The sequence below is a fragment of the Plectropomus leopardus genome, chromosome 2 (genome assembly GCF_026936395.1).
Source record: "Plectropomus leopardus strain MGB_pleo_1.0 chromosome 2, ASM2693639v1, whole genome shotgun sequence".
Taxonomy (NCBI): domain Eukaryota; kingdom Metazoa; phylum Chordata; class Actinopteri; order Perciformes; family Serranidae; genus Plectropomus; species Plectropomus leopardus.
Genome location: NC_142177.1, coordinates 33,579,420 through 33,604,792, shown reverse-complemented (window position 1 = coordinate 33,604,792; position 25,373 = coordinate 33,579,420). Strand labels below are relative to the sequence as shown.

The 25,373-nt window shown below is 38.3% G+C and overlaps 2 protein-coding genes across 6 annotated transcripts; both read right to left on the bottom strand.

Moving 5' to 3' along the window:
- Positions 1-204: 204 nt before the first annotated feature.
- yod1 (YOD1 deubiquitinase) lies at positions 205-7,295 on the bottom strand. Of its 2 annotated transcripts, none has more exons than XM_042496265.2 (3): positions 7,106-7,295; positions 5,499-5,707; positions 205-3,669 (listed from the first exon to the last, which is right to left on the bottom strand). In XM_042496265.2, exons 2-3 carry the CDS (start codon positions 5,704-5,706, stop codon positions 2,969-2,971), a joined length of 909 nt encoding a protein of 302 aa, XP_042352199.1. In that variant the 5' UTR covers position 5,707; positions 7,106-7,295; the 3' UTR covers positions 205-2,968. The 2 variants fall into 2 exon arrangements, with proteins under 2 accessions (XP_042352199.1, XP_087925291.1); XM_088069165.1 differs by lacking the exon at positions 7,106-7,295 and adding an exon at positions 6,954-7,092.
- Positions 7,296-8,365: 1,070 nt separating this feature from the next.
- On the bottom strand, positions 8,366-25,310 carry pfkfb2b (6-phosphofructo-2-kinase/fructose-2,6-biphosphatase 2b). 4 transcript variants are annotated; one of them, XM_088069151.1, is made up of 17 exons: positions 25,102-25,310; positions 23,483-23,621; positions 22,733-22,858; positions 21,191-21,287; positions 19,038-19,104; positions 18,775-18,849; positions 17,418-17,474; positions 17,135-17,259; positions 16,136-16,343; positions 15,724-15,870; positions 15,379-15,483; positions 15,155-15,284; positions 14,209-14,271; positions 13,235-13,299; positions 12,336-12,503; positions 10,686-10,708; positions 8,366-10,109 (listed from the first exon to the last, which is right to left on the bottom strand). In XM_088069151.1, the coding sequence occupies exons 2-17, from the start codon at positions 23,556-23,558 to the stop codon at positions 10,040-10,042; spliced, it is 1,602 nt and encodes a 533-aa protein (XP_087925277.1). In that variant the 5' UTR covers positions 23,559-23,621; positions 25,102-25,310; the 3' UTR covers positions 8,366-10,039. The 4 variants fall into 4 exon arrangements, with proteins under 4 accessions (XP_087925277.1, XP_087925282.1, XP_087925284.1 ...); XM_088069156.1 differs by lacking the exon at positions 10,686-10,708; XM_088069158.1 differs by lacking the exon at positions 12,336-12,503.
- Positions 25,311-25,373: the final 63 nt, after the last annotated feature.

Below are 25,373 nucleotides of genomic sequence, written 5' to 3'. Positions count from 1 at the left end.
GGTTGATGCGCCTCCAAATAACATGGAGGTAGTTTAATCCAACTATGGGACAGGATTAGTGTTGTTTAGCCAACAAGGGTTTATTTCAAGTGGCCATGGATTGTCTTCAGAAGGTATAAATAGATGGGTGATGTGGGGTCAATATAGCTGAACACAGAAAACAGCCAAAAGAGTAAACTAAAAAACGAATCTTGCACAACACTGTTGGCTATAAGTTTTAATTGTGACACAACACTGAAAAAAATCAAGTAAATCCAGTTATTCTGTAGTGCTTTGTGTGCAACATTCATTGTTATTGTCCTTTAAGAGTAATGAGAACTTGGTTAATACAAAATACAACAAAAGCCATTTCATAGTTTCACTTTTATGCAAGCTGACTAATCCAGTATCACTGTTAAAATAAACTACCTATAAGTAACACATGAGAAAAAAATAGCAATTCACATTCAAACAGAGAAATAGTTTGACATTTTAGCTTAATTCCCAACACCATCTCTGAGTCCAAACCAAGAAAAATCTAAAAGCCCCAATCAAGTCCTCCACTGTCACACCTAATTATTTTGGCAACAATTCATTACCAACGTCGCCATCACAGATATGTGAAGTACAAATACTACTTCTGCACAACATGAGGCGACTATATTCTGAGCTTATTATTATATTATAGTCATGGCCTCCTCCATTTTAACATTTTAAGATGTGGTTTAAAATAAACAAGTGCACGCTTCATCCTTCTAGGCAGTGAGTATCAAATGATTAGCAAAAACGTGAGAACATGCTCCAATTGTGCAAAACATACTGTGAAACAGAATGGTGTTTTTGGACAACATGCACAACATAACAAACTTTCACTCAGTTTTCAAACACCCTGACTAGAGTTACTTTTGGGCTGCAAATGTAAGATGAAAAATCAAAATTGCAAAGAGAAACTGTTAATGCTTATTAGCGAATATGAACTGTACCTGAACAGTAAATGCAAGTGAGCAGGATTCAGCTCATACAGCATATCTTGCACTTGATTTCTAGTTAATACACTCCTCTTTCACCATGATTGGTGTTCTGCAATACAACGCTCAAAAACCTAATCGTGGTTACCGTTTTTCAAAAATAAGCAGCCATATAAAAGGAAAAGAAGGTACTTTTTCAAAAAAGACTACAGCATGTCAACATTTGAAAATGAAACACTTGAATTAAAAATTACACTCCTGAAAAACTGTCGTGCCCATGAGGAATAACAAAGAGCTACAGATTTTGTGAAATGTTTTGTTTTCAGCACCATTATGTTTTTTATGTCTAATCTAAAATACGATCACTGATGAACCATGTTGTAACATCGACAAAAACAGAACAGGAAAAACACAAGAAGAAAAAGTCCAACATAAGTAATTCGTCTAATTCTGGATCACATTTGCAACATGATATTGTATTTCAAAATGCATAACCTCAGTCTCAACAACCACTGCTCACTCAGTAAATTCAAGATGTCACATTTGTATAAAGATGAATCCATCATCATCATCATCATTAGTCCCCCTCCACTAAAAAAAAAAGTTTTTCTTCTGTTTTCATCCCCTAAAATGTCTGAACTCTGATTCAAATGTACGTCGAGGCAGACAAATTAGGTGCATCACGAATATAGAAGCCAGCTGTTATCGAATACGTCTATGCATACTGATGGAGGAAACATTTCAACACAACACTGACAAAGAACCTGAACCCTCCAGCCTGAGGTGGATTTGTCTGTAGTTAGAGTTACTATTAGCACAGTCAAAGTTTTGGCGGCAAGCACGGTAGTGTGCAGTTTTAGGATTTAAACCAGACCCTGAAACTTTCTTCCACTTTCTACCAAAAAACGTCATCCTCGCACATATTGTTTTATGTCTCACAAACTCCAACGCTGTGTCAGGCACTGCCATTTAGCCCACAAGCTAACAAACAACATAAATAACAACAACAAAGGAAGTTAACTGAACTTACCACTCTGATGCTAGTTGCCGGTTTCTGATCTGAGTCAGACTGAGGCTCAAACATGTCTGGCTGAATCTCTCCGATGGCTCTTCTCACGCTAACATTAGCCATAGTCATGCTCACTGCTCACTGCAGAAAACAAAAAAGAAACCTACCACAAGCAGAGTTTGTGAGTGGGGTGCAGTTCAAATCCAGAAATTCTCAGAAAAAGTAGACCTGCTTCCTGCCACTTTTCTACGTACTCTGTGAAAACCATGTTAAACAGAGTACTTGAAAATGTGTCTGGAGGGGGACTTTACCAAAACCCAACTGTGCTGTACGATTCGGACATCTAAAGTTAACCAAATTATCAGTTTAGTATTGGAAGAGCTTCTGACTTAACGTACATCTGCAATGAGGAAAATGAAAAGAAAACATGCTACATAATCGACAGAACAGATAACAGTCATACTTTGTGTGCTGCGCTTAAGACAACAGTGAATAAGATCACACAATAGTGCAAATAATTCTTAGTGGTTGTTTTAAACTCTTTCTCGAGTCAGAAAGCCGGGTTTTATCACATAAAAGTTAAGTTCCTGGTATCAGCAAGTAGCAAAATTGGTGCAATATAACACATCAGCCACTACTTTTTTAATCACTGCAAGCCGGCAATCTCGTACCCAAAAGAGATTAAACAACTCCTAAAAATAGTTTGCATATTTTACTTGACCCAGTTAAACGGTTTGAAACCATCCCTAACAGACTAAAATGATGGTTTTAAGACATCGGAGCACTGCAGGAGCGTTTCTGACGATGAGAACTGACAGCAGTTTAAAAAGTAATACTGAACAGGTTAGAGGCTGAACACAGTGTCTGCAGATTCTCCGTAGATGTCGCTGGACAATGTGAGGTAGAGGATCACACAAGCAGATTGACAGATAGACCAACAGAGTTGCCAGACGTGGGGCACAGGGTCGGTGGTGGTTGTTTTTGTGAGAAGACGAGAAGACAAAAACCGCATTCACACTTCGCCAAAATTGGTGTGGCCCGTCTCCTTGGCATGCTCGCGAGCTTCCTTTTGTCCCACCAGACCTGTCTGGCACACCATGCAGCGCAACGCAAAGCGGTTAACGTCCGTGAACTGCCGTTTGCGGCGAGCCTCGTCCGCCAGCTCCAGGGCCTGTGCCAGGATTACGTCGTCTGTGGTGGAGAAGATAGTCTGCGGCGGAGTGTCGGAGCCGGGCGTTTCTCTCTGCAGCGGGTCGTAGTGGATGCCGTCGTAGATTAGCAGCACGCGTTTATGGTAGCCAGCGTCCTCCCCAAATCGATCTACTCGGACTGTCTGAGTGTCCACCACGCAGATCTCACACTGGTAAAACTTGGAGAGGATAGACACCTCGATGGCTCCCCCCCAGGTGTCGTCACGTCTAATCCAAGTGCAGTACTCCTCGTTGGTCTTCCCCAGCACGGCCTCACAGTACGCTGCCGGGTCGCTCGACACAATCTGGGCGATGAGGCCTCGCATCTCCGGGGCACAAGCGGGGTCGTACACGCCGCCTTCCACCACATAATACACACTGGTGAAGAGGCAGGAGTTGTCGGCTGGAACCACTCGGCGCGCCAGCGTGGGCGAGGCTTCCAGGCGCGGTGCTTTAGTCACAGTGGGATGATCCTGAGGAGGCTTTGGCTTGTTTTTTTCTTCCTCAACAATGAGTGTGTCTCCTGCAGAGGATGACACGACACAGTTCAGCCTGGTCTCACGTCGGTGAGAAGAGTTTGAGAGGAGAAAGTCTAGCTTGTTTATAGTTTTCCATGTCTGAATTAAATTTGGAGTTTAAGAGTCAGTTCACCTTAACTGATCAAAGAAGTCTGCTGTGTTTTCAGATTTCTGTCGCGAATCCAATAAAATGAGGTGAACTGGATTTCATCTAAACTGAGCAGAAAAAGTCAAGAAATTTGTGTTTGGTAGATTATTTCTTTGTTGTAACAACGCTTGTTGGCAATAAATCTTACACCATTGGAGAGCCTGTTTATTTCCCTTTTTAAATGGTGCCACATTGGTAAGGAACGTGAATTTGTGGGATGAGCAGCAGAGCTGAGAATCTGGGTTCCGCACATTAAAAATTTGCTAATTTTTTGCCAAGAAGATTTGGCAAATTTGATTGATGTGCTGAACCAACGTTACTTTATTTCCATCCCATATAAAGAAAAAAGAGGAGGTGCTCCCCGGTCTGTTCGATGGCCACGTCCGGCCCGTGTATTTGAAACACAAGAACATTATTTGGCAAATATTTCATGGGCGCAACCCACATACTCAGCTCTGCTGCTCCCGCCACAAATTCATGTTCCTTACAAACGTGCCACTATTTAAAAAGGGAAATAAACAGGCCAACGGTATAAGATTTATTGCCAACAAGCAATGTTACAACAAAGAAATAATCTACCAAACGCAAATTTCCTTACTTTTTTGTGCTACGTTTTATGTTCCTCACATCATTAAAGGTTAACTATGCAGGATTTTCTGTAAAAAAAAAAAAAAAAAAGGATCGACCTGTACAAAATTAACCGCACAAATCGCCCTTGCACAGACTCGGGATCATGTTTCACTTAACTAAAAGGTTACATCAACAGTATCTGCTCTTTCTCCCTCCACCAGCCCTTTTTATTCTGTCCAGCAGGAGAATTAAAGCTCCTGCTGAAAGCCACTCTGCATGAAACAGACAGAAGCAGATAACAATTAAGAACAGCACTGTGATTTTAACAGTCGGCATATCCAACATATCTTTTTCACTCATGGTTTAATTATTCATTAATCATCTGTATAATTATTAAGCTGGGTATGTTTTTAACTAAAAACACAGCCACAAATCTTCAATATATTGCATGTTTAATTGGATTTTTTAAAAACTGATCTGTGTAATTATCAAGATAATACTTTTTTTTTTTGACGAAACACAGCCAAAATTCTAACAGCATTTTCGTTTACGGCCCACCCCAAAAACTAAAGTCAATAAGAGCTGGCAAGACTGGGGATCAGGCACAAAACACTGAGTAATGCATGACGTAAGGCATCACCTCCTGATCAAATACAACGTTTTGAGAGAGTCCCGAAGAAGAGGATGGAGTTGGTGAGTGACGTGAAGTTGACTTTTTTTGTTGGAAAAGTAGGTGCCAGTGGTCGGCTCAGGAGGCTTTCTTAAATATCAGCTTTGCCATAACAACAAATGTAGTATTCTTACAATATTAGGTAACTCAGAGAGGAGGGGTTAATTTTAAAGTTGTGTTTACATACAGCAAGCAACAATTCCTGTGTAGTATACCTTTAAAGAGTTAAGTTCAAAATATTCCATTTATTTACAGAAACTCTTTTTTTCTGGGTCATTCACAAAACAATGTCTATAATGTTTTATAATGATCAGTTCTTCTAAAACTTAGCCAGTCATTACACTTCACTTATGTCTTTAAAAAGAAAATTTACATTACTAAATAAAAACATAAGAACCGTAAATAGTGTGAATTTATCTGCTTATTTTGGATGTTTGGCGACATACCTGATTTGATGGGGTAGTCCTTGAGGTGAGCGTCTCCATTTCGCAGATCAAGGCTGGAGGGTGGATAACCTACCATAATTTTCTGCACATCACATGGGATACCAGTCAGCTCCTCCACCTTTGTCTTCAGCTCTTGCACACAGGACTGATGAGTCAGGCCCTGCATTATGTGGCTCCCATTTTTGGTCTTACAGCGAAGCCTCAACATCCTACAAACAAAAACATATGACGACATGTCAGTAACACCGCAGGTATTTGGAATGAAATTAGCTCATCCACCAAGGCATTTGTTGTCAAGAGATTGTAAGAGCTATCACAAGGACATTTTCTGGGTATCTTATAAATAAAGAAATTCAATCAACTTTGTATTTTTTTGTTTTGTTTATGACTTTAAAGGCTTTTGAAATATAAAATCATATTCATATCCCTGCATCATCTTGTTTCTGCTGCTGTCATTCTCATGCTCAACAGTAAATTTACACAATATTGTCTACACTCGGTCTTTGTTAAAGGAGTACTTCATCCGCAAAATGACAATTTGTACACATGGCGTGTTACCCAGAATTTGAAATTCTAAAATTGAAGAAAACTGTGTTTTTCTGGCATGCCTGCCCAGTGAACAAGAACCTAAAAAGGGCAGTCATTGCTCATGTATTGAAATAATCAGAGTCTGTGTTTAACAAAGCAAAACAATATCAAACTATCTGTCATACTGTCAGGACAGGTCAAGAAGAAAATTATTAAATGAAAAATTAAAAAAACAAACACAAGAAGTGTCACCTAGGACCCAAAACGCTACCAGTACATTATTGTATATTATGATTATTATTGGGGGGATTTACAAGTTGACATGGTTTAACCTTAACAGAAAATATGCATGTAGCCCTATATGCTCTGGAGTTTTAGTTACAAATTTGGGTAATTCAAATGTTTCTCTGATGGTTGTTTAGGTTGACGTTATTCAAGTTAGATCAAAACTTAGCTGCTTCTATCATTTAGCGATAAGCTAGTTACGTTAGCTTGCTAGCTGTTTGTTAGCCTAACTTGTGCAACACAGCAATAACAAGGGTCCCTAGATTATGCTCGCCGTTGTGTGACAATACCTTTGCATGACAATCAAACTGCTGATGAGCAGCAACAGGAGAGCGAAACACATGACAGCGACACTGCTTTGTTTTATTGTCTTTGTTCTGTCAGATAACGTTGGCGACAGATAACTCAACAGCAAAACAAACCGACAGCGAGCTAAGCTACAAGCTAGGCGCCAAGCAAGAAAAGTGCAGCGTTATGTGCAGCCAACACTCATTTGACTCCACAACTACTCAAGTCGTTGGTGATATTTATTCTGAAAACGTATTAAAAGAAACACTCGTAACCGGCATCACAGCGAAAACATCAAAAGCTACGCTAGCTTTAGCGATATCATGTATCATCTGCTAACGTTAGCATGCTAACCTAACTTGGGGTTGAGTGGGGCATTTTTCCGAACATTTCGTATCCAGGTAAACTTATCCATAATCTGTTAACGTTGCCTGCCAGTTGAGACAAAAATACACGACAGGGCGTATTTTGTGCCACGAAAACGACATGTCATTTAGTTTTCTTACCTGCTGTTGACTGCAGCTCTGCTTCACACAATAAACATCCAGTGAGCGACTGGTTCAAAGCGTCGACACGTCACCGTGACGTCATTACGCTCGCTGTTTAAACCGCGGCGTGTACCGTATATTTCCTAATAGAGCCGAAGTGACACTGGAACTTTCGGGCTCTGTTTTAGAAGCAAGCAAAACAAAATCTCATTCAATATCCCCTGAGTACCCTGAGGGGCAAGTTCTTTTGTTTTCTGGTGATCCATTTTCATTCACTTTTTTTTCATTTATGAGAAATAGAGTAATTTTTTTTTGCGAAAAAAAAGTTATTTTACGAGATTTTTTTTCTGCGTTCATGTACTCTGATTAATAAATGTATTCTTTAATTTCGAGCTGACAGGCCTGAGTGGTGATTTAGATTCATCACACTGATGCCAACATCAAAATGCATCAAAAGTGCTGATTCTGTTAGTTATAGCTATCAATACATATAGAAAAATAATTCTATTCCCTGCAAGTGTCCAAATGTCCCACTGACAATACGAGAACATAAAGTATTACAAACAATTTTTTTTCAGTCTATTTTACACATGAAAAAACTTGTCTTTTTAACTTAAAAAAATGGATCACCAGAAAAAAATTATCTCGCCCCTCACGACTTCTGTAGTAATACACTATGAACTAAATATCCAGATTAGTAACAAAGCATTTCTCTTTCTCTATTTCTCAGAGCATTTTCTCTCTTCCAGGTCATGTAATTTACTTAATTTGTTAAGATGAGGAGGACCGCAGTTTAAAGAAAATATCCAACATTGTGTTTTATTACACCTATTTATGTTTTTAACAGACTTTGGAGGGTAAGACTTTGGAGAGTAACTAAACCCCCAAAACATTTTTTTTCAATTGAAAACCAATACTGTTATCCTAATTCACCCGACAGAAGACCTACTCCACATTTAATTAAATTTATAAGTAGCAGTTCATTCTGATAGATATTTGTACCTGTCAGAATGGCCAACTCCACCTGACAGAAAGCCAAAAGAAGGTATTCCTGCATGAAAAAAGATGATATATTTATATATATATATATATATATATATATATATATATATATATATATATATATATATATATATATATATATATATATATATATATATATATATAAAAGCCATTTGTAATCACCCACTATTGTATTGGCCATTATAATTTAATTAATTTTCTCCCCAACACTGTATATGAAAATGTCATATAAATATGGACAGTAAACCCCAAGAATATGCTTCAAGAGAATGAAACACATTTATTCAGTTATGGAGGCTATTAGCAACAGTTTAGTTTCCAGTTTTTAAAACAAATAGCCTGATTACAGTTTTTCTTTTTCTTAAGTTAACTGAATCATTTAGCGTAAAGTTTCTCTATGTTTAGCTAATTCAATTTCAATTCAGGTCAATTCAACTTTATTTTTATGGCCCGATATTACAAATTACAATTCGCCTCAGGAGTCTTTTCTACATACAACACCGTCTCTCCTTGGACCGTCACAGAGGACAGGGAAAACTCCCCCCAATGAAAGATTCAACAGCAGAAAAAAAACAAAAATGGAAAATATCTCAGGATGAGCAACTGAGGAGGATCCCTCTCCCACAGCAGGCAGGCGTGCAACAGATATAGTACGTAGGTTAAAGAATACACCAAAATAATAAATTAACAGTACAGACGATCCAATTTCTTTGACAATTTTGAGACAGTTTTGCATTTCCACGATTAATGAAGGCCACAAATGATGAAATAACTTTTAACAAATTTGGATTACTCCATTTGGAAGATATCATGTGCTGCAAAGTTTCATGTCAGTCCCCTACATTCCCCAATTGAGAATTAAAAATAAATAAATAAATCATTCCACTGAAAAAATCCCATCTTAAAAGGCACCAGTAGGCTGCTTAGAGCAAAAAACTTATCAACAGTCAAAGATTACAATCATAGAATGAAACTTGTGCCGCTGTCTATAATAAAGTAAAATAAAATGATTTTGTGTTTCAAAAATGGCTGACGTAGAGAGAATTTAAGCGGTAAAAATACATTTGCATAGAGCAATTAAAACAATTTTTTGGCCAGTATGATTAAATGTATACACATGTTAAGAAAAACCCATCATACAAAAACACGTTCTGCTTTTGTTGCATGAAATCCCTTCCGAGATGATACAAGAACACGGGATTAACAGAATGGCCTTTAGGATTACGTGTACATTGTGACTGATAACACAACTTTAATACAACAGGTATGTAAAACTATTTATCTAACACATAAACATACACGGCTTCCAAAACAGAGTAAAGAAACTCAATACTGCATTTTAATTCCCCTAAAGCCCGAAAAATATGTTCTCTCAAATCAAAACCGAAGTCATAACGTAACACTTAACAGATTATGCTGGGAATACGTTTAGAGGAATCTCAACTATAGATTTTTTGCGACTCAGATGAGAATATTTGTAATATAAAAATATTTTTACAGCGTCTACTTCATAACACGTTCTATTTGCAATATTGAAAATTGGTTTTCACGTAACGATGCATAACTGGTTCTTGATACATTCATACAGAGGAGCTAATTCTATAGATAAACTTCGAGTTCAGTAAGGCATCGTAGCATTTACAACAAGGATTAGTTGCCTGTTTTGTTTTGTTTTTTTGATTGATTGATTGATTTGTTGCACATGCAGAAAGTGTTTATGATACTTAATGATGAGGCTTCTGGTTAAAAGCCTCAACATGCAGAGTAACGTTAAGCAGACAGGCTGAGATAGATATGACCGAAAACAAAACAAAAAAACCCTCATATCCCGACCATCATTTCCAAGAATGTGGGTCAAAAAAAACTTTTGATTCACGACTTAACTCACAACTTTTGCCCACATTGTGCCAAGAAGAAAGAGACTCGTCTTCACTCAGAAGCGGACACAGCCACTAGTTTCTTCGGGGCTGTCAAAGTCGATTCCTTCGCACAGGGATTCCTTCAAGAAAAAGAAAATGTCACTGACAATCAGGAATTAATGCCTACAGCAGCAAATCCTACTTAAGGAAGCTAACAGCTTCTCAGGGGCCCAGTGAGTTCCTATTTGAGTAATTAGGTCATTATGTGAAGTCTGGCAAAACAGCCACATCTTTGGCACATTCTCAAGAAGTGATGAATTATTCATCATAATCTGACCCCGTGTATGATCGGCTAATCGAGCACATTATGGTTTAACAAGTAAACCAGTGCTTAAATTCCCCTTAGTTTTCCTACATTATCTTCCCACTTTAAAATATACGTAGGGGTCTAACAAATGCTGTCATCAAACCGTTTTACCGAGGCTTATTTCATCGTTGGAGCAATAATCAAATGAGGCCACTGAGATAACACAAAGCCGACAGCAGCTTTCGTTCTTACTAAAGTGCAAAGGTGATGGAAGGTTAGAAACCCAAAGACTGAAAAACCATAAAAGGTACACCACTGTGACAACATATTGACATGAGTTACAATGACATGAGTTGAGTTGTGGGAAAGAAAATGAAGGTCTTAGCAACTAAGTCTCCAAAATACTCACAGACAACCGCTTCCTATCCGAGGCTGTAAGACAGATTTAGAGGGAGAGAGAGAGAGATAGAAATGTGGAGAAGGGGCTGAAGCACTGAACCCACAAGGCCAGGCCAACAAATACACAACACGTACAAATATGAATATGCATGTTTGAAATTTCAACTGTTTTTAAAGTTTGATAATGGTAATTTGTATATTATGTTAATTTTCTCATCGCGCTGTAATGTTTTAAAATGGTAAGAGTTTAAAAAACAAGGAAATCCCTGAAGATTCATAAAGATTATTTTTTAGCAAATATTGTGTACATTGTCACTTGTGACTAGGCCCGTCACAGTAACTACTGTTGTTGGACGATATATTGTCCCAGAAATAATTGCCATAAATTATATCATTGTTTATAAAGAAAAACAAAAAAGATTATTTTTGGGGCGCAAAGGGCTGCAGGCGGGTGAGCTTGAGGACGTCCCATTATTGGATTTTAACACCATTTTATGCCACTGATGTAATAATGATATTAAAAATGTTCAAAGCCATTTTTTCATTCTCAATACAGATCGGGATACCTGAATTTATGTATCAGCCCGTACCGAGTCCAGATCCAGTGTCACTGTGTTAACAATAATAATAATCAAAATAATAATAACAGCTTTATTCTACTAACCCATTTTAGTGTCTAGAAGCTTAAAGTGAAAACATTAAGCGGAGGCCATTTAAAGTAAGTTTCTAGACCACAGTGTCCTGAAGATATTCTAAAAAAAAAAAATTGATTTCCTATACGACATTTTAAAGTTCATCAATAAATGATGTGGTATTGGACTGGTGCAAAGACTGAGATACTCCCTGATACCTGATCCAGCATTTCAGGTTGTATCTTAAGCATTTCCAATACTGGTACTGGTATCAGAGCAGCTCTAATAGTGCGATGATGCAACAAAGAGCAATGAACTCTGAATTCTTGAGATTATTCAGACAGTGAAATTTGGAATTTGAAACTCAGATTACGCGATCAGATGAGAGCACAGACACAACAGAAAAACATGTCTCAGCAGAGTTTTTTTCCTGATCCTTTAGTTAAGGCGCTGCATCCAAGTCTTAATATTTTGGGAAAAGCCTTCTGTTTATTCTGGCATCCTGTTGGCTGAAATGTTGGTGACATTTCTATGTAAACCCAAGGGCAGCACTGTATGATATATAGACGTGAGCTTGATCATTTTTTGCTGACCTTGATTAGTCCATAATGTAATTATTGTGACAGGCCTATTTGTACCAAAACACAGTACAAGATATCTTAAATGTTCGTGTGTCTTTTGTACCCTATAAATGCTAATGCAAGAAAAGTAGACATGCTGCATATTCAAGCTGGTGACAGCCCCGTGGTGAAGCGGAGGACATGCAAACTTTGGAAACAGACAGGCGCAACGTTAACAAAGCAATCCATTCAAGATCCAAAACATGCCCTGAGAGAGCGAGAAACAGAGAGAGAAATAGAGAGATGGATTCCATGTACGTCATTTTAAACACAGACACTAAATCACGGAGAGGATCCAACACTGAGGCGAGGGAATGCCAAACACAGGGTTAAAACTGCGGTGGGAGGTGACTGATTACAGTGGACGGTGACTGATTTGGAGGGGGAGCCCGTGACTCTGGCACTAACTTGGCTTTGCCGTCCCTCTGGCATCAGAGCTGATGGGGTGGGGGCGAGGGGGAGCCAGGGCTGGTTGCCCGCGCTGTAGAGCCTGGGACGCTTGACCTGGTCGTGACTGGACAAGGGAGTGTAACTATTCCGCCGATGTATGAGAGCAGAGTCCCTCGGGATTTTATCCTGGCAGGAGATGAAATACCGCAAGTGTTAAGGGAAAAAGATTTGGGAACATATAAACACCCGGGGGGAAGGGGGGGGGGCACCTGACCAGACACAACCAAGCAAACTAGTCGTCCTCTTCACAAGAATCCACAGCAACCAGTTAGACCGCTGAAGCTGTTTTAAGTGACGTTGGAAACCACGTTATTCCACCATACACCAACACATCAATGAACTATAACAGTTCAGCCCTGATGACCACAGACAGACAGTGAAATAGTAAAAAAAAGAAAGGGCTAACAGCTCAAACACAGCAGTCTTTTATTTCGTATGCGTATTGATATCAGGATGCAACCAGAGGAATGGGAGTGATTAGTTCAGCCAAGCAAGGTTGCACGATCAGCCATTGTCTCCATCAAGGTAAAATAACACCAAATTAACAGCTGACTTAACACTCATCAGCTCGCAGCTCAAGCCAGACTGTTAACTGAGGTTAAAGATAAAAAGAAACATAAAGAAACAGGGGTAAAAGGTCAAGGAAGCAAAGCCTCATACAGGGGAGGAATTGCACTTAAATTGCAGATGCATCAATCAATGACATACATTTTGATTTATTGCAGTGTAAGTGAAAAAATGACTAATAATTTGCAGATACGAGCACATTTGAAGCTCTAATTCAACAATCCTGAATGCACATATATGCAAAAAAAAAAAAAAGAAGTGATTTTTCAGCTCGATTCAGAGCGACTTACAAGAGGCCGGTCTCGGTGCGTGTTTACTGCCTCCACGTTAAGATAAAACATTTCCACTTTACAACCTAGAAAATAAAAGATAAGATTCATTTAAACAAAAAAAAAGAAACAAAAGTAAGTCTTAAAAATGTGAATCGAAACTATAAAAATAACTTTTTCTCTTATTTAGTAAAACTCTCACTACAGTATAAACACAAGACAAATAATCTGAAAAAAAAAAAATTATGTTCGTCCTCCTTATGGTGCTTTTCATTCTGTCTAGTAGTAGTACTGACAAATATATATATTTTTTGCATCTTATTGTCACTTTTTACTGTTATTTTTTTACTTGCACCTTCACTGTATTCATGCAATGGGTTTGTATCACTTACTTCATATAGATAGATAGATAGATAGATATACTTTATTGATCTCAAAACTGAGAAATTGGGAAAAATTTTATTTATGTAATATTTTAACCTTCATTATAGCTTGCACTACTTCATGTTCTTCTATCCTTATATTTAGTTTCTCTTTTTGTTTCTGTGATTTTATATCATCATCATTATTACTATTATTAATAATAATCTATTTATTTATTTACTTAATTGTTCGTGGTTTTTGTGTGTGTGTGTGTGTGTGTGTGTGTGTTTTGGGCGGTGGGCGGATTCTGGTTTTATTGTATGAAGCACTTTGAGTTACAGTCTGTTTGTATGAAAAGTGCCACACAAATAAAGCCTGACTAATTAATTGATCTTTTATCACCGTACTGTTGTAAGCTGCATAGTTAACCGTTTGTTAAAGTCGTGCTGAGTCAGCTAAAATAAAACAGACAAGGTGCGTTGCCCCTGCCACTGCTTTTCTTCCACAGAAATACACCATGTGGACACAGGCCCTTATGCGTCTCATGTACTACGATGTGGATGTAGTGACGATTTCATCCAATACAACAAACACTTTAAGATGTAAAGTTGAGAGAGACGGTGAAGACTTACCGTATGCAACAGGTGTTAGCTTGAGCACTGTGTGGAGCGGACATTTCATGTACGGTAGATCTTCTGTGGATTGAGGAAGAGACAAAATGTTAACATCTGCTGGTTTGATCGAGTGTTTTTTCAGTTTGTTTTTTAACATTTTGTTTATTTGGTTTCCCTACTTCCCAACTATACAATCTTCTTTAAGTATGTTTACAGAGTGAACCATTTTCCCAACAAAAAAAAGTAAAATAATAAAACATGGGGTGTTCAACATTTAAGAAATTAAAAAAAATAAAATAAAATAAATAAACAGCCACAAAAATACATAGTTGAGTTATGTTCAAACAAATGAAGGGTGTTTTGGGGAAATATAGATTTTCCAAATTTAGTTTCCTGAAGCCTGACTGAAAAGGTCATTCTCTCAGTTACAAAGATTTCACTAATTATATCATACCGGCTCTCTACAGATGAGGCATCTGGCTGAATCCATTTTTTAAAAAATGAGGGTAACATACCAAACAGGTTTCATCCCACTTAAATGTGATTATTATCCCAAATATAGTCACTAATTCTGTATAAATCTTACTCCAAAAAGCGTTTACTTTTGGGCAGGCCCAAAACAAACAGTAGTGGTCGACGTCCTGGAGGCCACACGTCCTCCAGCAGCTGGATTTGTCTGAGTGATGAGACTCCTGAACAGGTGCAATAAAAAATCTGCAGAGACTCTTCCAGCCTGAAGTCCTCCGTTCAGTTGAGCTCGATGTCGTCCATTGAAATTCAAAATATTTCCTCCAAACTTCCTCTAAAATACAACTATTACATTCCCTCTCCCACTTTTGTTTTATATCATTGGTATTTACACTCTTGAAGTCGCCTGTACAATCTCGAAATTACTTAAAGCCCTGATTCTGTCATAAAGGCACCAAATGTTTTGCGTGTGAATTTGCACTCGTGTTTATCTGACCTGCACTCTTGTCCAGAAAGTAAGCCAGCAGACAGCGCATCACAGCCTGATGGCAGATGACCAACACGTTGCCCTGCCGCTCCAGCTCCATGATAACAGGCTCCAAACGCTGGACCAGGTCCTGGTATGACTGAAAGAAAAAGAAAGCATCATTGAAGATATTTTAAAAAAAGATGAATTCACGTTCCTGAAATAAAAGTATGGAGGGAGTGTGTCGGGGTCACCTCTCCTCCTGGGTAGCGGTAGTGGTACTTGTCTTGGTCCCTCAAAGCAAACTCCTCTGGGAATGTGCTCTCGATCATCTCGTACGTCATCTCCTCACACACACCCTGGACGACGATAACAGAACATTTGTATTAATGTCAAAAGCAATTTCACTGCACATGATGATTGAAAACAGTCTTCCACCTTTTTAGTTTTTACTTAACTGCCAAAAAAGCTGACTGGAGTCCATATAGAGAGTATACACAGCAAGTACAGTACATGTACAGTTTCTCTCTATCTAAACCAACAATCTGTGAATCTGTAATGATTCTTCGAATTAGATGTTAGATGGTGAAGGTACTGACTGCGTCAATCTCGTTGAGTATCTTCCACTGTTCATAAGGGACGCCCAGCTCCTCCGCCGTCTGGATGGTTCTCCTCAGCTGGCTCGTCCACACCTTCAGATCTGACAGTTTGTGCTCCTCAATGAAATCTCGCAGGGCATGGGCGAACTGGGAGGTGACAGAGACACACAGAGGTTTCCAGTCATCAGTCTGTTCATCATCATTAATACCCTTATATTTCTTAACATGTCTCTGCTTCATAGAGACACAAGAGGATGAGAAATGCAGAGGATTAAATGTGATAAAGGTCATGACTCAGTTAAGTACACCTTCCTTATTCCCTCGAGCCATTTCCCTGAGAGAGGCTTGTAATTGGGTTTTCGGAAAAGACGCTGTCTTTGTGTTTCATTAAACAAGAATTGTGAAAGAGAACCTGTTTCCCTCGAGGAGAAAGTTCTGAGTCTCCACCGATGCGGCCTTCAACGTTGTGGTCACTCTCTCCGTGCCGACACAGGTAGATGGAGTGAGAGTGCACGTGGATGTTCATGAGGTAGTAGACGATCTTACTCTGGATGTAATCCTGCACGCGGTTCACCAGGAAACGCCGGCCAACGTTCATCACCTTGATGAAAGATAGATCCCTGAAAGAGCCAGTGAGTCATGCAGGTGAGTCAGATGGTTATTCACTGTCACCATCTAGTGTTTCATTTCTGTAGTGCAGCTGTAATTCTACAGAATAAGATTTGGTAGGGGCAAACAATTTTACTGTTTGGTTAACACCTGAATGAACATCAGCGTTCTTGTGCTGCATTCAGATGCTTTTTTTCAAATTTAATCTTCTGAAAGCTGGAAAATGGGTTTGATTTCCTTTAAATAAATGGGGAAAATGCAATGACCAACTTGGCATGAGAAAGGCTCACAAATTGCAAAAAGGGCAATTTAAAAAAGAAAAGAAAAAAAAACAAAAAAAAATGATTGAATTAAAAAATATATATTTTTAAATCTTATAATTGTATATTTAAAATTATGTTTTGGAAAGAAAACAAATTTGTAAATGATTTTTTTCTTTCTTTTATTTTCTTTTTTAATTTTTTAAAATAAATTCATTTTTCTTGTTTCTGTTTTTTTCTATTATTTTTTGTTGCTTATTTACTATTACTATTAATACTACTATTGCTTTTACTACTACTATTACTATTACTATTAAGTACTTTTGGTAACTTTTTTTCGCTGATTTCTTGCTATTATGGGCCATTTCTTATTAAGTTGCCCCCATGCTTTTGAAATAATTGAAGCCAATTTTCTCAGGTTTATAAAAACACTAAAAAGTAAGCTCTATACGAATAAGCTCATCACTTTTTATATAAATAATTTTAAATAATGTTCTGTTTGTCCATAAAGAGAGGTATTTGATGAGGTATTTCAGACTTACTTGTCATAATCATCAGGATCTAACGGTTGGTAGGTAACTTTGTAGCACTCGATCCGTTTGAGGAAATCATCCATTACTCTCTCTCTGTGTCTCTCAGGATAGTCCGGACTGGACACTTTGACTTCCTGTTAAAGGTGTCCACCACATTCAAACAACGTGAGCAAGCACAGCCGTTCTCACATAACACAGCAGATCGTGTGAATATTAATAGATTTATAGGTTTGACCCAGACAACAAGTCACAGTCAAACCTCAGAAGACTCGCTGGTGACATAAGATCATACCAGAATATTAGCAGCAATGACCTCTGGGTCGTCACACACCGACTCCACGAAGAACACCTGTTGGACAGAAGACAGCTCAGAGGGTCAAAATGTCCATCGAATCAGCGCCATGACACAATATCAGCTGTTTCCTCCTCAGAGGTAAAAATCACCCTGTGGTGTTACGTTTACTTTCGCTGTCTTTTAACCATTTTCTCATGAAACATTAGCAAAGTTGATTTTTTTTTTTAAGGATTTTGAAACCTGCTTTGTTTACATGCATGCTTTGGAGCTGTTTGTCTTCTTTTCTGCATCTCCTGATGTGTTGCTTGGGGCAATACTGGTAAAGCAAACTGTCAATCAATGGCTTGACATGTAACTAAGAGTAACTGGTTACATGTAAGAAGATGCAAAGCAACAGAATTAATGTTTTATTCAACATACGAGCTTCTGACAGAAAACAATATGGATGCAATCACAAAAATTGTGATTAAAAACTGTAACAAATTACATTTACATTTACTTTGTAATTTATTTACATAATCCATGCAGGAATGTCTTCTTTTGTCATATTTCCAGACAATTTCAGACCAGCAAAGCCATTTTGAGTGCACCACCTGTGCACTTATGTTTTTAGGACTGTTCATCTTTATTTCTTAGTTTAAAACATTTGTCAGAAAAATCAAAAAGTAACATGTACATTATTTTAAGTGATTAAAATAGTTTCATTACTTATTACATTTTTAACAGGGTAACAAGTAATCTGTAACCTATTACATTTCAAAACTAACCTTCCCAACACTGTCTTCATGCATGGTGAGGAGATGCAGAACATTTGTACGATTAGTCATGCTGTGTTTTTGAAGAAAACTTCACTTTCTCGAATGCTTTCACAGAAAACCCTCACCATATTGATTTATTAATTGATTAGAGACGATGTTAAACGACAGGACACCACATAAAGGTATTAGTTTACAAACATTCACACAATTCATGCAGTAAATTCCAAGACTCATTTATCCAGTCAAATGCTCAGCACTTCCAAAACACAAGCATTTTTGCTGAAAAAAACAGTACTGGAGTTTGAAGAGAGCATAGCCAAGTTTCACTTTTAGCTGTTTTATATAGTAAATGAGCTGATTTTATTGCTCCTGTTCCACTTGTGTTTCTCTCACTCCACACTTTAGGATGTCACAGCTACACTAAATGATGACCCCAAATATTCTTGGGAGATGAAGGCCGATTTAATGTGTTTACATGGTCTCAGCTCAAGTCCTGGAAACTGCTGCATGCACAGTGTTTAAATATCAACGCAAAAGAGGGAAAAGATGATTTAATTGCAGAATATAAACATATTGTAACGTTTTGGCGAGCTTACCTTGAATGCATTCTCCTTCACAAAAGCTAGAATGAGATCTCGCCGTTCTCTTGTTGTGTTTGTTGCATCAAAGACCTGACAAAAGGACCACAAAGCAGGTAAAATAAAGACAACATTTCTAATGTATAACGTGGGTGTTGTCTGATAAAAAATTTGGGATTAAGGCCACCCAATGCCAGATGTGTCTCTATTGTGGGTATTTTTTTAAGCTTTTGGAAATGAGTCAACATTGAGACACAGACACAGACAGAGAGACGACTCACCGCGATCTGACCTCCCTCAGCTGAAAGGTACGCCTTCACATCCTGCAGAGCTACCAGAGCACACTGCCTGCAGGAGAGAGCACAAACATGGAAACAGTCCTCCTAAAAGAGCCTCAGTATGCTCCCATGTACTAAAATCAACTGATCTATTGCCTATGATACGTACGTGACATGGAAAAAGTCACAAATCAGAAACTGTTGGTATCTTGTAGACCTCGACTGTCAGTGCTTTTCTAGTATTTTATTATACTTTGTTTTACTTTGTCTGTTGCTCATAAATTAGACTGGCAATCTGAAAAAACAAATGTTATTTGTAACATTTTTTTCATAAAGGATATTAAGGTATCTGGGTTAAAAGATGAGTTATTTCAAATCAACCCCCCCAAAAAAAGTATATAAAAGTATATATATATATAAGTATATATGTCCCGAGGTTGTGAAGTGTCTGCCTCTGAGATTTCTGCTGTCAACCCCATCAAACTGAGTCATCTAGACTTCAATTTGTGCTGCACAAAGCATTGCAAATAGATTCAGAAAACTCAGCAGCGAGATATTTTTTCCACAAACAATATCTCGGTCATACGCTTGATAATCCTAATATTTTACTTTGCACAGTTTTCACTTTGGCTATTCTTTTTGCTTTCTTTTTTTGCAGAAAAGTCATATTTTTTAGGATTGATTTAACCTACTTGGAGGATACTGAGTGAAAGAAACAGTTTGACACGTAGAAGAAATATGCTTATTTGTACGAGAAGATTGATACCATTCTCATTTCTGCAGATGAATATGAAGTTAGAGCCAGGTCAGAATTATCTTAGCATAAAGACAGAAACAGGTAGACTGACTGAGCTTGACATGGGCACAGATGAGTCCGCCTGCTAGGAATTTCTGCCTGATGGCCCTCCGACAGTGCCACTGTGCTGGCTGCAGGGTCATCAGGGAGACACTCTTCACTGATGTTTCGCTTCTTTCATCCCGGAGCATCTCCAGATGGTGAAGCAGCGGATATCTTCCCACTACCTTTTCTATTTTGACAGTCAGTTTCACTATAATTTTCGTCCTGGTAGAGATGGACCAGAGCACAATATCTGTCCAATATCTGATTGAGGCTCACTCAGCAAAGAGACATTATTAACCCATGGTTAACATCCCAGATCAAGCTACTACACTGGATGGGTGGACCTCGTTCAGAGCCGACAGGACACAAGACTGATGCAAATTCAAAAAATGCACTGCAGGAACTGTATAATACCATCAGTGGCAACATGTCCAAACATGTGGATGGATTTTTTTTATTTTCATTTTTTAAACTGAGTTTAAAACACTACTAATAAATCTACCTTATAACTCTCGGTCAGAAAGCAAAAATGTGCATTTTGTCAAACCATTAATTAAACTCAGGGGGAGTTTTGAAATCTGGGTGCTGCTTTTGTTCATTAATTCTCACCTCTGCAAGAAAGCAAAAAGATGTATTTCACAAAATGTTGAACTACTCCTTTAACCCCACCCAGCTGATACGTCCAATAGAAAAAGAGAATTATTCACAGCCACTCTTTGATCCAGGTCAGATACCCGTGTAACACTGTGGATCCTGGCTGTCTAGTGTCAGCTTCAGAGTGACAGCGGCAGCTTGTTTAATATCTAGGTCACAATTCAGCGCTCGGATGCTGTCAAAGAGCCTGTCACATTTTCCTGATAGCCATGAACGACAAACTCCATTTCAGTTAACAATTTGGGATAAGAGCATGAAGAAAAAAGACAGTCACTTTCTTTATTCTATATCTTTCCGGAGACGTCAGCACGGATTTACAGTTGATCTGAATACAAAAAAATAACAAGAATTTGGTGGTGATACTTTGTCATGTGATGTGTCGTTGTGCACATTAGGTGTAGATCAGTGCGAGTTTAAGTTTGCATTAACACCTTGCTGACACCGACTGAATCGACTGTTGGCCTAAAAACAGCTTAGTCACTGATGCAGCAGTGGAGGCTTCAGAATACCAAACAGACTGATTCAGACTGGGAGGAGATACCACATGCAGACAGGAGAGACGCTGCAGCTTCCCTTATTGATATTTATATAATGCATGAATGTCCTCTGTAATGACTGACTGAGAGCACATAATGAGCACATTTGTTAAAGTGGAACTTACTTTCTTATTTTCATGGCTTCCTCATTGTCATGGCGGAAGAAATCATAGGACTTATAAGCTCTGACAGCCTCTCTGCGGTACACGCCCAAGTTGAACACTGCAAAATGAACAAATGACATTAACTCTCTGTCCTCAATGTGCTTGTTTGAAGTCACCGGCAAGGTAGTTTGTGTAAGTATTTACAACTTAAGTGATGCTATATTTAGTCTCCTATCCTGAGATACTCTGACATACAGTACATACATTTATGTGAGCATATTGTGTCATGTGGGGTGAAGGGGCTGCTACTCACAAGAGTACAAACGTTTATGACGATCTTTGGAAAGTATTTGAAGAACAAGTCAATAGCCTGATTTCATAACCTTCTTCCATCAGCGGGTTAAATGGGCGGTTCACCCAAAAAGAAAATAAATATTTTTCCTTTTACCTGTATTTCTGCTTTGTATCAGTCTAAATTATTTCGTTATAAGTTTCTGAGAATTGAAGATATCGGCTGTAAAGATGTCTGCCTTCTCTCTAATATAATGGTGGCCCCCAGCTTGTGGTCCTCAAAGTGCCTAAAAAATACATTTGAAAAACTCAACAGTGATGTCTCTTTTCAGAAATCATGACCTGGCTACTAAAGATAATCCACAGACCTTGTTGTGAGCAGTTTAATGTAGGAACTATTTTCTTTCTATGGAATGGCACCCACCAACCAAATCACCGTGCAGAAGGAAGTGTGCATCTAGTCAAGTCAAGTCAATTTTATTTATAAAGCCCATTATCACAAATCACAGTTTGCCTCAGAGGGCTTTACAGCATACAACATCCCTCTGACCTTAGACTCTCACAATGACTAAGGAAAAATTTCCCCAAAAAACCCTGCAACCGGAGGAAAAAAATTGGTAAAAACCTCAGGAAGAGCGACTGAGGAGGGATCCCTCTTCCAGGACAGACAGACGTACAATAGATGTCATAAATAACAATTAAATTACAGCAATGACACCTACTGTGAGCTCACATAGCATCACTGAGCTAGCTAACATTACAGCTCAGCCGAGGATTGACATTAAAGTAAACATCTTACGCTGTCAAGAGCAGGACGCTCTCGGCCATGAGTAGATGCACGCTTCCTTCTGTGCAGTGATATAGTTGGTTGGTGTAATTTGGCAGAAAAAAAAAATCACATGAAACTCAAACTCACAACAAGGTCTGTTGTTTATCTTGAGTAACCAGGTCATGATTTCTGAAAAGAGAAATTGCTGTTGAGTATTTTTTTTTAGTTCTGTTATATTGAAGAGAAGGCAGACATCTTTATGGCCGATATTGCCAACACTGACGACTCACGCAAAACAATCTAAACTGATAAATAGCTCTACAGGTACGAGGGGAAATATGTATTTTTGGTTTCGAGTTAACATAAATACTTAACATAAAATCTGATTTGTAGACCAAAATATACTATACTTTATTCTCAATTTTCTTTTTTTTTCATTTTATAGTTGAGTTGGGATGAATTGAGAGACACTTAAAAGGTTGTTGTCACAGGTCGTGCACTACCTTTGGTTGGGACTCCGATCCAGTTGAGGTATCGCGTGAGTTTCTTTGACATGTAGGTCTTCCCTCTGGCAGGCAGGCCGATCATTACGATCATCGTCGGAGAATTGGTCATATAGGAGGCCCATGCTACACGGGAGACACATATACATTTGTCAAGCACGTTCGCAAGAACACTAATGTCTGACCCTCTAATGTTAATTACCTGCATGAGAAAACATATAAATAAAATACTGCATAACAGGCAGAGAAATTAACTAAAATAAATGTACTCTCTTGGAAAGTTGGACATAACCAACAATAATGCATCATAAAGTGCATTTTTTTGCCATCCTTGTGGGACTAAGACAATTTCATAACTAGGCCACATGTGTACTGGACAAAAATAATTGTCTCTTTGGACACAAATATCACCAGTGGACAGGGATCAAAGACAGGATCTGAGGAAATTAAAAGAAGAAACGACCTGGGAGAGAAAAGCAATTTACTCAAGACAGCGGAAACCACAGAAGGTGTCACATACTTTTCTTTTTTGCCTGCAGAGATTTACTTTTTAATTTCTGTCTTTTGCAGGTTGGAGCCTAAATGAAAGAGCTGCAGTGTCCCGGAGAGGTAATTTATAAACTATTGGTGCATTAAATCCAGAGTGAACAAAACCAGGTGTCATGTTACACTTGGTGCACCTGTGGACTCTTAAAGCAGTCGTGCAGAAAAGCTCGTTCACATGTAATTATTCTGGGAAACTTTACTTACAGCATTTCTTCTCGTTCATTCTCAGGTCCGTTTTCTTGGCTTCTGCAGAGCCGTTGTCTATGAGAGCGCTCGACATGTTGAAGTCTCGTTTCAGTCAAATCGTCTCTCTTTCTCTCAGAAGGGCATCGTCTGAGGTGGTCTGAAACAGAAGAGGAGAGATACGTGTATCCAGTGGTGGAATGTAACTAAGTACACTTGCTCAGGAATTGTACTTGTATTGAAATACATTTACTCTTGTTACAGTAAAATAAAGTTTTTGTGTACTTCTACTCTTTTGACTATTGTTAAAAAAATCTGTGATTTAACTTCCACTTAAACACTTTTTATCATAAGTATTGACAAAAAACAAAAGGACGAAAAACTCCTGATAAACTGTGTGAGATTTGGACACATAACTGGTCTTTTTGCTGATGTTGTTCAACTTGTGTATAAGTTGACATTTAATGAGGCTTATTTTGTCACCTAAAGATGTTTTTTTTTAAATTCACAGCAGTGTCTTATATAATCATAACCCCTGTCCCCTTCATTTTAAAATGTAACTCAATAACGTTTATTCAAAGGACATTTTGACTGACCTACATTTTACTTTTAAATAAGTACATTTTTAAACAAAAACGTTTACTTGAGTTAAGTTTCTTTTAAAGTATTACTACTTATGAGTACTCTTTCAACCCTTTTTAATTAACATATATGATGCAATATTATACAACTAATCTACCCAGCAGTGGCTGATCTTCCTATAGGCATTTATGGAGCGATTTTTAAAAAAATATTTACTATTTTTTGTATTGTACATACTGTTCTTTTGATGTTTGTTGTTCATTTTTATTGATTGTTAGCAAAGTTGTTTTCCTGTGCCAATTTCTCATTTCACTTGGTCTTGATAGAAATAAATACAGTAAATCTTAAAGATAATAATACTAGTTATAATACTAATATTATTACATAATGTTTTAGTACATGTGCAAAGTTTGGCACTGCTATCCAGTAGTATAGGAAGTATCTCCACCTCAAAGGACATTATTATAGTTTTACATGTAAGTAATTAAAACATTTTTTCCCATTTAATATTATAACACCTTAAAAGAACACTTAGTATTTTTACTTCTGATAATTTAAGTACATGTTGCTGACAATATTTCTGTACTTATGTTCAAGTGACATTTTGAACTCAAGAGTTTTCACTGTAATTGAGTATTTTTAGACTGTTATTTGTACTCTCAGTAAAGGATCTGAGTACTTCTTCCACCTATCATGGTTACCTCCATGCATCGCTGATAGAGCAGATTCTTGCACGCAAAGCTACACGGCTTCATTAAAAAGTATATGTTATTATGGACATGTCTCTTTATGTGTCCCTAGTAACAGCAGCCAGTGGTGCAGCGGATGACATCGCGTTGCCACATCATCTCACACAGGGAAGAAGCCCAGCTCGGTTATTCGCTCTGTATTCACAAAAGCCGCATATGTGAGCACCGGTTTCCTCTCTAACCAGGGTGACCGACTTCATGCGACATGAAAATGCAGCTATAACATAATCCACCACAAATGTAATCCCAACAAAACGCCTTCGTAACAGCATCACGTTCATCTGATTCATTCATTATTATTTTTTTTACCTGGTCGGGATGAATATGAGTCCTGCCGGGGGAGAAAGCCTCCGCGGAGGGTTAAACACCGATGAAACGAGGATCCGCCGGACCGAGAGTCTGCAGCGCCGCTGCGGCCGGAGGAGCCAGTGTGCTCGGCCTGTCCTTGGCGCTGAGGTGCCTCCTCGGCCGGCTGGTGTCCTTCCAAGCTGGAGGTGTGCCTCTACGTCATATTTTTTCTTCCTACCGTAACGTTGATAATAGATCATACGTCAAAGCACTGCAACAGTAATTCAAAAGCA

Coding starts and splice junctions, on each gene's coding strand:
- yod1 (XM_042496265.2), bottom strand. CDS start 5,706: ATGTTGAGGCTTCGCTGTAAGACCAAAAATGGGAGCCACATAATGCAG. Junction 3,670..5,498: donor GGACTACCCCATCAAATCAG/GTATGTCGCCAA, acceptor CATCCTCTGCAG/GAGACACACTCATTGTTGAG.
- pfkfb2b (XM_088069151.1), bottom strand. CDS start 23,558: ATGTCGAGCGCTCTCATAGACAACGGCTCTGCAGAAGCCAAGAAAACG. Junction 21,288..22,732: donor GATCGGAGTCCCAACCAAAG/GTAGTGCACGAC, acceptor TTCATTTTGCAG/TGTTCAACTTGGGCGTGTAC. Junction 17,260..17,417: donor TCATTGCTGCTAATATTCTG/GTATGATCTTAT, acceptor CACCTTTAACAG/GAAGTCAAAGTGTCCAGTCC.